Genomic DNA, 14,670 nt, shown 5'->3' on the forward strand with positions numbered 1-14,670 from the left:
CTCCTGATTTCAGCTCAGGTCATGATCTCAGGGTCGTGGGATCGAGGCCTGCAACCAGCCAGGGAGTCTGCTTGGGATTCTCTCTCTCCCTCTCCCTCTCTGTCTGCCCCTCCCACCCCTCTAAAATAAATAAATAAATCTTAAAAACGTTTTAAGAGATTTTTTTTTTTTTAAAGATTTTATTTATTTATTTGACAGAGAGAGGCACAGAGAGAGAGGGAACACAAGCTGGGGGAGTGGGAGAGGGAGAAGCAGGCTTCCCGCCGAGCAGGGAGCCCGATGTGGGGCTCGATCCCAGGACCCTGAGATCATGACCTGAGCTGAAGGCAGACGCTCAACGACTGAGCCACCCAGGCACCCCTTAAGAGATTTTATATTTCTCAGAGAAGTTTTCATTTCACAGCAAAATGGAGAGGAATATACAGAGATTTCCCATATACCTCCTACCCCCTCACATGCAGGGCCTCCTTTATTATCAACATCCCCCTACCAGAGTGGTCCATGTGTTACAATGCATGAACCTACATGGACGCATCATTAACATCCATAAGGCCATGCTGTACATTCTCTGGATTGGAAAACGTAGAGTGACATGCACCACCATAGTGATATATACAGAGTATTTTCACTGCCCTAAAAATCCTCTCTGCTCTGCCTAGTCATCCCTCCCTTCCCACTGATCCTTGGCAACCACTGAGTTTTTGCTGTCTTCATAATTTTACCTTTTGTAGAATGTTCTATAGTTGGAATCAAACAGTGTGTAGCCTTTTCAGATTGGCTTCTTCCACTTAGTAATATGCATTTAAGTTTCCTCCGTGTCTTTGCACAGCTTGCTAGCCCATTTCTTTTTAGCACTGAATAATATTCTGTTGTCTGGATATACGACAGTTTATTTATCCACTCACCCAGTGAAGGACATCTTGGTGGCTTCCAAGTTTGGGCAATAATCAATAAATTTGCTATACACATCCATGTGCAAGTTTTTGTGTCAACATACGTTTTCAACTCCTTTGGGTAAATACCAAGGAGCATGATTGCTGGATCATAGGGTAGGAGTATACTTTATTTTGTAGGAAACTGCCAAACTGTCTTCCAAAGTGTCTGTAGCATTTTGCATTCCCAGTGGCAATGAACAAGAGTTCCTGTTGCTTCACATCCTTTGTAGCATTTGGTGGTGTCAGTGTTCTGGATTTTGGCCATTTAACAGCTGCTCGTGATATCTCATTGTTGTTTTAATTTACATTTCTCTGATGACATATGATGTGGAGCTACTCTTCATATGCTTTTTTTTTTTTTAAGATTTTATTTATTTATTTGAGAGAGAGAAAGAGAAAGAGCACATGCGCGCACGAGGTGGGACAAGGCAGAGGGAGAAGCAGACTCCGCGCTGAGCAGGGAGCCCGATGTGGGGCTCGATCCCAGGACCCTGAGATCATGACCTGAGCCGAAAACCAGATTCTGTTGCTCCACCGACTGAGCCACCCAGGCGACCCTATCAGATATGTCTTTTGCAAATATTTCCTCCAAGTCTGTGGCTTGTTTTTTTTCATTCTCTTGACAGCGTCTTTCACAGGGCAGAAGTTCTTAGTTTTAAGGAAGTCCAGCTTCTTTCTTTTGTGGATCGTGCCTTTGGTGTCGTATCTAAAAAGGCATCACCAAACCCATGGTCGGTCACCTAGATATTCTCCTAGTGTTCACCATTTTTATTGGGTTATCTTATTATTTTTGAGTTGAGGACATCTTTCATACATTTTAGACGTCAGTATTTTGTCAGATATATGTAATGCCTATATTTTCTTGCAGTCTGTAACTTGCCTTTTTTATGTTCTTAATAGTGTCTTTTTAAGAGCAGAAATTTTTATTTTGCTAAATCCAATATATCAGTTTTATCTTGTATGATTAATGCTTCTTGTGCCCCAAGACATCTTTGTCTATCTCAACATTGCAAAGATTTTCTCCTAAATGTTTGATGGTTTTAAATTTTACATGTATTTTTTTTTTAAGATTTTATTTATTTATTTGACAGAGAGAGACACAGCGAGAGAGGGAACACAAGCAGGGGGAGTGGGAGAGGGAGAAGCAGGCTTTCCGTGGAGCAGGGAGCCCGATGCGGGGCTCGATCCCAGCACCCTGGGATCATGACCTGAGCCGAAGGCAGACGCTTAATCATCTGAGCCACTCAGGTGCCCCTACATGTATGTTGAGGATCAATTTTGAATTCATTTTTGTGTATGGTATGAGATAATTTTGTGATAGTGACCTCAGCCATCTTCCCAGGCCTGGGGATCCTGATGGGACAGGCCACACTTGGGCAACCAACACCAGCTGCATGGGGGCTTGGGGACACCAGTAAGTCTTTCTGTCCTCAAATGATTTTTTAAGTCCTGTGGCTTGAAGTCTCCTAGTTTGGGTTAAGGCTGTCATTAGCCTTCCCATCTGAGTGTGAATTGCCTGGTGAGGCTCCACAGGGCAGGGACGGTGGGGGGCGGGGGGGGGCTGATGGTGATGGAGAGATTGGGTGCAAGCCTCAGAGCCTTGTTTTCTCAAGACAGGAAGAGGCTGGGCCTAGGCCCCTGGGGAAATGGTGATGACACTGTGAGAGAGGAGAAACTCTGCCTCACTGGCTCTCTTTTGGGTGCCCTCCTGGGCTGACATCCTGATCTCGAGCTGGTTAGGAAGAAGCACAGGACAAAGCAGACCCTCTGCAGGCATGGAGCAAGGGAACGAGGGGTATAGGCAGGGTTCTATCAAGGATGCATCTGGCCTGGACTCTCCTCTGCCTCCCCAGGGAGCTCCTGGGTGACCTATGGGCCTGGGCCCTGCTCCCTGGGAGTGGTACTCCAGCTTGCCTCCCTGCCCCGCCTCCCTGAGAGCCCACACTATGTCCTCCCTGACCGCAGAGACACCAAGGCCTGCCTGGTGGGTGAATCCCTGACTTGGGCCCCCAGACCATTCTTGATGGAGTGGTCCTACCAGCCGGCCCCTTCAAATCCCTGTCTGCTGGTGTCTGTCAGTCCCCACATCCCCCTGAAATGCTCTCCTACGCAGCCAAAGGCCCCCAGCTCTGACTCACCTGCCCGGACCCCAGATACAGTGTGCCTTCTCCCCTCCTCCAGAGCACCAGGTTGGCTCCCTCTCCCGGCCCACACCCACCACACTTCCTTGCTTGCTAGTTACCTGGATTTTTTTTTTTTTAATTTTTTTTAAGACTTTATTTATTTATTTGTCAGAGAGAGAGAAGAGAGAGAGAGCAAGCACAAGCAGGAGGAGCTGCAGGCAGAGGGAGAGGGAGAAGCAGACTTCCCGTGGAGCAGGGAGCCCGATGCGGGGCTCGATCCCAGGACCCTGGGATCATGACCTGAGCTGAAGGCAGACGCTTAACCGACTGAGCCACCCAGGCGTCCCTAGTTACCTGGATTTTGAACCTCAGCTTCCCAGGGAGAGGCTGGGCCAGCAAACCTGGCTACCGGGCCCCATGCACTGCTCACAAGGGTCAGGACCGCACGGCTTCCAAAGGGCTGCATCTGATTCTGTGTTCGCCCTCACCCACTCCTCTCCCGACCCTGACAATCGGTTCCCTCTTGATGGGACACAGGTGGTCCTCTCCATACCTCAGCTGAATCGTTTATTGATTTCATTGATTCCTTCAGTGTATCCATCTTCTCTTAGGACCCATTACATCCCAAGGTGTCCACCACTGTCCCTGTCCTCAGGCGGCACCAGGGTTGGGAGGAGCGGTGACACTCCCCTAGAAGAAAGTCAGTCTCACATGGGCGCCTGTATGGCTCAGATAGTTAAGCATCTGCCTTCGGCTCAGGTCATGATCCTGGGGTCCTGGGATCAAGCCCCACATCGGGCTCCCTGCTCCTTGGGGAGCCTGCTTCTTCCTCTGCCTCTCTCTCTCTCTGTCTCTCATGAATAAATAAATAAAATCTTTAAAAAAAATTTTATTTATTTGAGAGAGAGAGCACAAGCAAGGGGAGGAGCAGAGCTGAGCAGGGAGCCCAATGCGGGGGATCGATCCCAGGACCGTGGGACCTGAGCTGAAGGCAGACGCTTAACTGACTGAGCTGCCCAGGCGCCCCAGAAATAAGTACCTTTAATTTCCTTGTTTTACACAGGAGAAGGGAGGCATACGAAGGCCGTGGCTTGTCTAGGGTCCGAGGTCACACCACTAGGTGGCGGGCCAGGACTGCACCTGGGTGGTCTTGATGGGGTGGGGGGGGCACCACCCTGCTTCTGCTGCCTTGGCTGTTTGGCTCCCTGATCCCATTCTGTGGAGGAGGGCCAAAAGCCACCTGAGGGGGCCAGGGTGACACTGTGGATTAGTAGTGGAGCTCAGGCTTCAGCCAGCGCTAAGGGTGGGGCCAGGACCAGTGGCAGGGCGTGGAGGCCAAGGAGGCCACGCGGCCACAGCTCAGGCTCTGCAGAGGCAGGTGGGGAGGCAGCCCACAGCGTGGCCCTTCACCACAGAGCCTGCAGGAGGTCAGAGTCATGTGCCACGGGTTCCGTGGCTCCATTCTGTAGGCGGCAGGAAAGGAAGGTAAGGGACACCCAAAGAAGGACAAGGATACCGAAGGGGAGCCCAGGTCCCACAACCGAGGCTCTGGGAGTGGAGCAAAATTCCAGGGGCAGGTGCCAACTTTGCAGACACACACACACACACACTCACCCCCCCACACACACACACAGTTTTCTTTGGAGGCAGACCATGAAAATGCATCCACAGAGGCCCAGGGTGATGAGGCCTAGAGGGGGGGGGTTTCCAGCTGGAGGTGTCAGGACGGCTTCCTGGGGGCCATGGCTGCTGCTGGATGGAGATAGGAAAGCCCGGGACCGAGCAGAGGTGCAGGAGGGGAAGCCCAGCATCCATGGGGGAGAAGAGCTCTGAGATAAGGTGAGGGGCCCTGAAGGCCAGATAGAGAATTTATCCTGTAATCATAGGGTGCCAGACCCTCCAGTGGTCTCTTCCCACGACACTCCAATGACCAGTGGCCCCACACTCTCTGAGGTGCCCACTCCACCAAGGTGCAGACTTATGCTCCTTCTGGGAGGTGAGGATTTCCGAGAAGCCCAGGACACCACCTTTGTTGGCTGCTGTGAGCTCTCGAGGATGTGGGTCTGAGCCGGGCTGCACCACGGTCACCTCCAGTGTGGCAGTGTGGGCAGGCTTGTGCCCTGGGGGCTCCTGAAAAGCCTGGCCTCGGCTTTGAGGGGATCCCCTGAAGGTAGGAGCAGGTGGGGACAGGACTTGGGACACCATGGAAGGAAAGCACAGTCACCCTCTCTGTGCAGGCCCGCCACTGGGGTTCAGACCTTTTAGCTCATTTCCTGCTCCAGGACACTCGGTTACAATACAGTAAGTCCAGGTAGCATTTACTGAGCACCTACTGTAAGTCAGGGACTTTGCACTTGTCCTTTCAGCTCCGTTAGCCTTCACACAAGTCTATGGGAAAGGAATTACCACCCGAACGCCCCGCCCCCGCCCCGTTCTGGAACTGAGGCTCAGAGCGTTTAAGTGACTGCACCCAGATCACCTGCTCTGAACCATGTTTCAGGGTCCTGTGGGGGTTAGGTGGCCGTGACTGTGGGCTCCCCCACCATGCCTAGGCCCCTCCTTTGCAATGTGGTGGTCTCCTGGCAGACAGCCCTCTTTGCAATCCTGTACCTTTAGGTACACCATCACCAGTGGGGGTGATGACACCCCAGATCTTTTTCCACTATGACTAGAAGGGGTGACAATTGTCTTTGCTTGTCTATGCTGCCAAGTTACCACATTCAATGAACAAGGGCACGGGGACGGTCGAGGGCTCAGGGCCGGCTCGGTTCTTGCCGTAGAGATGATGAGCCTTGCGTGACCGAGGGAGGGATGCTGAGGGAACCGAAGCTGGTGGGAGCCAATGGAAGAGTGGATTGCCCATGGACAGGGGCTGCCACGTGGGGGGAGGGGGGAGGCAGCAAGGGGAAGAGCAGGTGGCCCCCCAGTGGGGTACCAGCAGCCCTCTCTCCTCCCCAGACCCTCCTTCCAGCTCCATAACTCAGATCCTGTCCCTGAGATGTTCCCTGCTTTCAGGGTCTGCTGGGTGCTCACGTGGGCCATATCCCCCCTTATCCAGCTGGCCTTTCCCTTCTTTGGGAGGTTTTCTTCCGTCCCACTTCTGTGCCCAGCAGCTCTTACCCACTGGACAGTTCTAGGTAGTTTTCCTGCAAGCTTCTTTGCTGCAAGCATTTTGCCACATAATTGGCTGTGAGACAGTTTTGCCGTAAAAGATTAAAAAAAAAAAAAATAACTGGTTGAGTTCTTTGGTTTCATCAACTGGTGGACAGTTTGGTTTCAATGCTCCATTGACACAGTCCTCCCGTTTGTATATTACATAAATCTTAGCCCTCATGATGGTCTATACGGTGGGGCAGAGTATTGAACCAACATTTCCCATAGAACTATGGAACGTCTATCAACGGACGTGTGACAATCCGCCAAAACCAAATAACAGTGTAGAAGCTTTTACAATGTAAAACAAAACCAAACAAAACCAACTAAAACTAAACTAAGACTAAAAATAAATAAATAAAAATAGAACTACCTTACGATCCAGTAATCACACTACTAGGTATTTACCCAAAAAATACAAAAACATTAATTCAAAGGGATACATGCACCCCTATGTTTATAACAACATTATCTACAATAGCCAAATTGTGAAAGCAGCCCAAGTGTCCTTCGACTGACAAATGGATAAAAATGTGGTATATATATACAATGGAATATTACTTGCCATCAAAAAGAATGAAATCTTGCCATTTGCAAGGATGTGGATAGAACTAGAGGGTATTATGCTAAGGGAAGTAAGTCAGTCAGACAAATACCATATGATTTCATTCATATGTGGAATGTAAGAAACAAATGAACAAATGGGGGAAAAAAGAGAGAAACCAAGAAACAGACTCCTAACCATAGAGAACAAACTGATGGTTACCAGAAGGGGAGGTAGGTGGGGGATGGGTGAAATAGGTGATGGGGATTAAGAAGTGCACTTGTGATGAGCAATGGGTGTTGTATGGAAGCATTGAATCGCTCTATTGATTCTAAAGAGAGAGATATCTGTTTCCAAACACTAGGATGCATATTTATTTATTTATTTATTTTTAATTTATTTGAGAGAGAGAATGAGAGAGAGACAGAGCACGAGAGGGGGGAAGGCCAAAGGGAGAAGCAGACTCCCCGCAGAGCGGGGAGCCGACTTGGGACTCGATCCCGGAACTCCAGGATCATGACCTGAGCTGAAGGCAGTCGCTTAACCAACTGAGCCACCCAGGCGCCCAACAGATATCTCTCTTAATGAAGGAAGAAAGTTTAGCAAAAAAAAGAAAAAAATGTGATACGAGATGAATAAAAATAAGACCAAAAAAATGCGTAATACTAGATTTTGAAAACAAGTGCATAGGTACAATCCACAAAACAAAACCAGTTATTTGCACAGAATCTCCACCCGTTTTTTTTATTTTTTTATTTTAAAGATTTTATTTATTTATTTGACAGAGATGCAGCGAGAGAGGGAACACAAGCAGGGGGGAGTGGGGAGGGAGAAGCAGGCTTCCCACTGAGCAGGGAGCCCGATGCGGGGCTTGATCCCAGGACGCTGGGACCATGACCTGAGCCGAAGGCAGATGCTTAACCGACGGAGCCGCCCAGGCGCCCCCCCCCACCCATTTTAAATGTATTCAAATATTTTGCATTTCTCAGCAAAGTCTTGGTAATTTTGTTTTCCATGTTTCATTAGGTCCTTTTTGCTGAATGTCCCTCTTTTATGTTTCTTGATTTTATCTTTTATGGTAACACTGCCTTATGGCCAGTTATGTGGCTAAGATGTTTGCCACGAAAATGCTTGCAGCAAGGATGCTTGCAGTAAGAATGCCTGCCGTGCCACTGAACGTGGCCACTCAGGAAGCCCTCGGCAGCAGCCAGGACCTGCAGTGGGGCTGTGAATGACACAAACCCTGACCAGCAGTGCTTTGAGCAGAGAGGGGCTCCTTTTTCTATTGTGACTGAAAGGCAGCCGAAGGGGCTGGGCAGAGCTGTCAGAGCCCTGGGCTCCGTTGGGCTGCCACGTCCTGCTCCCTCGCCCCGGGGGTTTTTCCAGCTCAGTGTTGCCTGACATTTGCTGCGCACCTGGGGGTCATGTCCAAGGTCTGGGGTGGGGGCAGAGGGAAAGAGGCGCAACCCTGCCTCCATCAGCAAAGCAGCTGCTTCTCCACAAACCCCACACATTGCATGAGCTTCATGTGGCTATGCCCGGTTGCCAGGGGCAGCGAATGTTCTAACCAGACAGTCACTGTCAGTGAGGATGAATTCAGAGAGGATTCCAGGCAGGTCAGCCTGCCGACACCATCCTGTGCACACGTCCTGCTGTTCAGCACATAATTATCGAGCCCCTATCGGGGCCAAGTGTATTACCTTTCTATTGCTCCTAGAACAAACGACCACAAACTTAGCAGCTTAAAACAACACAGATTTATTATCTCACAGTTTTTTTGAGTCAGAAGTCCATCATCAAGTGACCGGGTCTTCTGCTTAGGGTCTTGTATGGCTGAAGTCAAGATGTCTCTAAGTCAACTAGGGAAGAACCCACTTCCAAGTTCATTCAGGTCGTTAGCAGAATTCAGTTCCTTGTGGTCGTACCGCTGAGGCTCCTGGCCCCCTTATCTTCAGAACCAGTAATGGTACATTGAGTCCTTCTCCTGCTTTGAGTCCACTTCCCCTTCTGCCGCATCTCACCGAGTCTAGCTGGAGAAAATTCTCTGCTTTTAAGGGCTCATGTGATTACATTGGGCCCACCCAGATAATCCATGATGATCCCCCTATCTTAAGGTCTATAACTCTAATTACATCTGTGTAGTGCCTTTTGCCACGTAACGTAACATATTCACAGGTTCCAGGGATTAGAGCGTGGACATCTTTGGAGGCCCTCTGCCTACCACTGAGGCAACGAGCCAGGAGGTGGGCATACAGCAATGGCCGAAAAGAGACAGTCCCCTCTCTTACGGAACTTAACCATCCAGCAAGGAAACACTAACTCACAAATAGAAATGTGGTGATGGCCTCGAAGGACAGGAGAGGTGCTGGGCACGTTACAGGACCACATCACAGCCTGAAGCTCTGGGGCTCTCCCAAGGAACTGAGGCAGGTGAGGGAAAGTGAATGCAAACCGCATTTCAGGACCAATGCGAGAGCCAAGAGCCAGGAGCATGGTACTGAAGGACAGTGCACAAGACTCAGGGAACAAGGGACGGTGCTGCTAGACGCGGGGCGGGGAACTGCTTACCCAGGGCATTGTGCAGTACCACCTCCCGTATCAGTGGGGACTCTCATCAGTATTTAGGCCACGTGGTCCTCACAACACTCCTCTGTAAGGCACACACTATCATCCTTAAATTACAGGTGGGGAAACTGAGTCTCAGCCAGGTTAGTGAGGTGTCCAAGCTAGTAAGGGGTGGGACGGGGAATGAGATCACCTCCCCAGATGCCCTTCTAGAAAGATGGCACTGACTGCTACTGGGGAGGGTCAGAGTAAATGATAAATAGCTCGGAGGCTGTCTGGATCAGGGAAGACTGCCCTAGGCTACAGAAACAACCCGAAATTTGCAGTGGCTCACCTACAGGGGCATCGCCCGTGTTTGCTCGTTTGGATCCATCTCGGCACATTCCACCATCTCAGAGAACCAGGTGCTGGCTTTTGAATCTTCTGCCTGGAGTCACTCTTGTCCCTTCTGTTCACATTTCATTGGGCCAGGCAAGTCATATGGCCAGATCTGCTGCCAGGGGGGCAGAGAAATAGACTCTTCCCCCAGGAAGAGCAGTCCACCATGGTGTTATCAGAGTCCACGCTAGGCCAAAGGTGAAGCCAGCTAACTTAAACTAAGGTGGTGGTGGTGGGAGGGGCTGGGATCGGGGTGGGGGGGCAGAGAAGGGAGGTTAAGGGTGACAGTGGGGGAAGCACATTTCACTGGCAGGCCAACAGGTGTGGGAAGAAAAGTCACACACTTGGATTTGCACACAGGGGACAGGAAGTGCCGAATTGGCTACTGAACTCGGAGGAGGGCCCCGGGCTGTAGACATGGCATGGAGTGCATCAGTCCATCAATGGTAAGCGAGCCCTGGGCGCAAGGTGTGAGAGTGAGGAGGGAGGTAGCCTGGGGCCCAGCCGGAGGAAGCAACACTTGCAGGTTATTTGCACAACCGGGCCATGGGACCTACTTGATTGGATGCTGGCTGGTCCCACAGGCACGAGTGTCCTTGCTGTATCACATGGCCACAGTCAAGGCCAGTGTGTGCTGTGCCCCCTTAACCAGATAGCACCTGCCAGATGCCAAGGAGAGCTCTGTGCCCCCTCCAGAACCCGAGAGAGATCTGCTCCCCAGCACAGCACCCTGACCAGCGGGGCTCCTCAGAGGGGGAGTGGGTGGCCGCTTAGCCACAGGCCCTTCTGCCCAGTGATGGCAAGGCCTGCAGGCATGGCCAGGGCCCCAATCCAGCCACTGCTCTCTCCTCTTCCTGCCGGGTCATGGCTATCTTCATTCACCCATTCGTTCATTCAGCCAATATTTAGTCTGTGTCTCTTGTATGCTTGGCACCCACTAGATGCCCCCTGAGCTTACCATTAGTGGAAGAGACAGAAAGAATTCTCTAAGGACTCTCAGGAAGGGCATCCCCACAGGACTTAACTAGGGTGACGCTTCCCTGAGGAGCTAAAGCTCGCAGAACTGCAGAGAAGTTGCTCAGGGGAGCAGGGGCTTGGGGGTGGGCTCTGCGACAGAGCTGCTGACCACCTCTGGCCTATGGAGCCCTGTCTAAGCCTCGGCGTCTCCCAGCATCCTCACTCACCTTAAAGAGCAAGGTGCAGGGAAGGCACCTGGATAGTGACTCTGACTCTGACTCTACCTTGGATGCCCCCCTTCTGCCTGCAGCAAGGACTACCTCTCCCCATCTCTCTCTCTCTCACACACACACACACACACACACACACACGCGGCCGAGTAAACATCAGTGACTAAAAGAAAGGACTAACAAAGAAACGAAAGATAAGCAGATTTCTGGCCGCCACGGGGAGAACGGCTTTCAGAGGGTGCATGGGGCCGGGACGCCAACGCCCGAAGTCCCGCCAAGGGGCGCGGGGGGGGGGGCGGACTCCTCCGTCGGTGATGACGTCACCAGTCGGAAGGCTGCGGCCGCACAGGGGCGGAGCCTCTGCCTGCGGTGACGTCACCAGTCGGGAGAGACCCGCAGTCGCACGGAGGCGGGGCCTCCGCCGGCGGTGGCGTCACAGGAGGCGGGGCCGCGGCCGCCCTAGGGGGCGGCACCGCGCGGCGGTCACGTAGCTCAGGTTCTCGGGCTGCTGCCGGACGCGCGTCGGTTGGTTCCTGTGCACCAGTCCCCGCCGTTTCTCCGCCAGCATGCCGATGTTCGTGGTGAACACCAACGTCCCCCGCGCCTCCGTGCCGGACGGGCTCCTCTCCGAGCTCACTCAGCAGCTGGCGCAGGCCACTGGCAAGCCGGCCCAGGTTTGCCGGGAGCGAACGGGGAGAGGGGGTGCCGGCCGGACGAGGTGGTCCCGGGCTGCGGGGCGGGGGAGGCGACTCCGGGTTGAGGCTCTGGACGGGGAAGGGACGGGGTGGGGGGTTGTCCGGGGCCGCCTGACCGCACCCCGTCTCCCCACAGTACATCGCGGTGCACGTGGTCCCAGACCAGCTAATGGCCTTCGGCGGCTCAAATGAGCCGTGCGCGCTCTGCAGTCTGCACAGCATCGGCAAGATCGGAGGCGCGCAGAACCGCTCCTACAGCAAGCTGCTGTGCGGCCTCCTGGCCGAGCGCCTGCGCGTCAGCCCGGATAGGTGAGTGGGGCGGCGGGGGTCCCCGAGGGGCGGGTGGGGGGGCCCGCAACCCCCCTGAGCCTGGCGTCCACGACCCGCAGGATCTACATCAACTACTACGACATGAACGCGGCCAACGTGGGCTGGAACGGCTCTACCTTCGCGTGAGGGCCACGCCTGCCCGACCTGCCTGCACCAGGCCCTGCCACCCGCAATATTGTGCCCGCTTCGCGCCCCCCCCAGCGACCTCCACCTCCAAGTCGGGATAAATAAACGGTTTGGAGGCTGCATCTGCCTCGGGCTTCCTTGGCTTTCGGAGGAGTGGGTGCAGGGCTGGGACAGTGACCTGGGAACCGAGGCCGGGAGGGTTGCCCCCTTGGAATCTATTGTTACGGTCCTTTCTCCTAGTTTTGCCCCATCAGAGGCCCCAGCCTTGATTGGCATCCTGCCCGGGGCCACAGACCCAGGAATCAGACTCAGATCGGAGCCTTCCATTCAGCTTGCGGCTTTGGCCTCCCAGCGCAGGTTCCTGATTCCGCCCTTGGCGGGAACCCAGAGTCGAATCCATTCCCGCCCACAGGGGCAGGGCAACCACGTGGGCTCCGGCTGGCTGGCAGAGAGTGGGAGGTAGAGGTGGGGATCAGAATCCGATTGGCCTGAGGGGTTGGAGAGTCGGCCTGGTCTGGACCTTTCTCCCAGCCCCACCTTCCTCCATCTTCCAGATGGGCAAAGGGTACCCTGGGAGAGAAAGCCTTCCCCCCTGTGCCACAGGGTCAAACCCTGCTAGGCTGATGCCCTAGTTTCTTGACCTAGAAAGTCCCGTTGTTCTGGAACTTTGGGACAGTTTTCCAGTGGGGGTGGGGAAGTGCACAGGAGACAGGGTCCTTGGTTATACTGCCCTGTCTGCCCCGGAATCTGGGCTCTGGTCTCCTCAGGCACCCAGGTCGCCACCACAGCAGTTCCTGGAGACAACACGCGACCTGTAGTTTTGGTGCCATTCATGTTTACCGGACAGTGGCTCTGGAAAGCCTTCAGGTGTCAGTCAACCCTGCCATGGAAGGTCCTGGCCATGGGGGCACTGTCAACAACAGAATCAGTATCAAGGCACAACGTGCCTAGAGTCCAGCTGGTCCAAGGGCCCTCCAGCCAAGGGCAGGGGCTCCCCTATGGGGGTGACGGATAGGGCAGTGGGCAATTCTGCGCCCACACTTGGGCTGTAGGAGCCTCAGCTGCCTTGCCGCTTCCCAGAGCGGGTGCCTTTGCGCTAGAATGCCTCGGTGGCCTGCAGTGTGAGAGGCTCCATGCGCCCTGGCAGCAACTCCTTCCAGGTGAGCCCCAGCCACTAGCCCTGGGAATTCATGTGCCTGAAGCTGGCCCAGGTCAGCCAGGGAGGACCAGCTCAACCCTTCCTGCACTGCCTGGCCTGTGGGAGAAGTCAAGTTCATTTCACCTGCTTGCACAGGGAGGGGGCTCCTCTGGCCACATGAACCCCATTCCTGGGGTCTCGGGAAAGGTGGGGGCCTCACTTCTGGGCTCCTGCTGGCTCTGCGCCTTTGGAACCCCTTGCTCTTTCTTGTTCAGCCTCTAGTAGGCCAGCTTATCTTAGATGGAAGATGGGTTTTTAAAAACACTGAATTTAAGTGAATTTGCTTTCGAAAGCTGAGGGGCTTTGGGGGAAAGGGTTGCTGCCGGGGCAAGCCTTTGGAGGCTGTTACTGCCCTTCTGACATTGGGAGTGAGGAACAGGCCTGCCTTTTGAGCCACAGGCGGTGACAAGGGCCGCCTTGTGTGTGTGGAGAGGCCTGGGGCCGGCGGTGGCCACGGGCTCCTTCCTTGAGGTGGCTACCAGTGGTCTCGCCCCTGCAGCACTCACCACCCCTGCACGAGTCCCCTCTGTGGCATCACCGTGAACATCACTGTGCCCATCCCAGGCTTGAAGCAGAAGATGAGTCACACTTGTCCTCTGATTATGGCAACCTCAGAACAACCCAGGCCCCAGGGCTGTGGAGCCCAGTCAGCCGGCACTTCACACAGGGATCCACTCCCTCCCTCCCTCCTCTCCCATCACGGAATTTTTGGCAGTTTGTCCTCTGAGCTAGCCCATCCTCACTTACCAGCTTGCTAGTCAAGATGCCTAAGGACTGCTCTGCTTCTCAGTCTAGGTCTGGAGGGTGGGGGTGGGGGGTAGTCTCCCCTTCAGCCCCATGTCAACTCAGGCCTAGGTAGCAAGGATTTATTTCCAGAGAACAGTAGTAGTGATGGTTGGGGTCACGTTTCAAAAGAGGAAGGAAAGTCGGTTCAAGGGAATCTGGAAAGGTGTTTGCCCATCTTTGGGGGTGGAGATGGGATGCTCCTCTTCCACAAAGATCTCTGAGGGTCTTGCTCCAGCTCCCTCAGTGAAAGGGCTGGTGAGTTGGGGGTGGGGGGGATGGTGGCATGGCTCCAGCTAAAGCCAGAAGGTCTCCTGCCTGGCTTGTGAGCTGGGGCCTCCTTCATGGATCTGAGCACCTGCTGCTCCTACCCCAGCCCTGGCCTTTGTCACAAGCCCTCAGCTCCCATGTGACCCCCGCTCCCAACACAGAACCTTTTTCCTCTGCTGGCCGCGTGCAGACCTGCCATTTGTGTCTGCCTCTCAGATCCTGCACCATCCCTGGTCAGGAGAGCGCAGGGGCACGGGTCTCCACGAGTATCGAGCCCAACTCCTTCATTTCACAGATGAGGACATCGACCCCAGCTGGCCTGGCCACCTCCCAGGACTCAGCCACACATTATCCCTAGTACTCCCAGTTAGGGCTTACCTCGT

The 14,670-nt window shown here is 53.7% G+C and overlaps 1 protein-coding gene across 1 annotated transcript; it reads left to right on the forward strand.

Annotated features, from left to right (window-relative positions):
- Positions 1–11,319: 11,319 nt before the first annotated feature.
- Positions 11,320–12,156, forward strand: MIF (macrophage migration inhibitory factor). Its single transcript, XM_036076500.2, has 3 exons — positions 11,320–11,559; positions 11,717–11,889; positions 11,970–12,156. Exons 1-3 carry the CDS (start codon positions 11,452–11,454, stop codon positions 12,034–12,036), a joined length of 348 nt encoding a protein of 115 aa, XP_035932393.1. The 5' UTR covers positions 11,320–11,451; the 3' UTR covers positions 12,037–12,156.
- The last annotated feature ends 2,514 nt before the right edge of the window (positions 12,157–14,670 follow it).

The sequence above is a fragment of the Halichoerus grypus genome, chromosome 13, assembly GCF_964656455.1.
Source record: "Halichoerus grypus chromosome 13, mHalGry1.hap1.1, whole genome shotgun sequence".
Lineage (NCBI taxonomy): Eukaryota > Metazoa > Chordata > Mammalia > Carnivora > Phocidae > Halichoerus > Halichoerus grypus.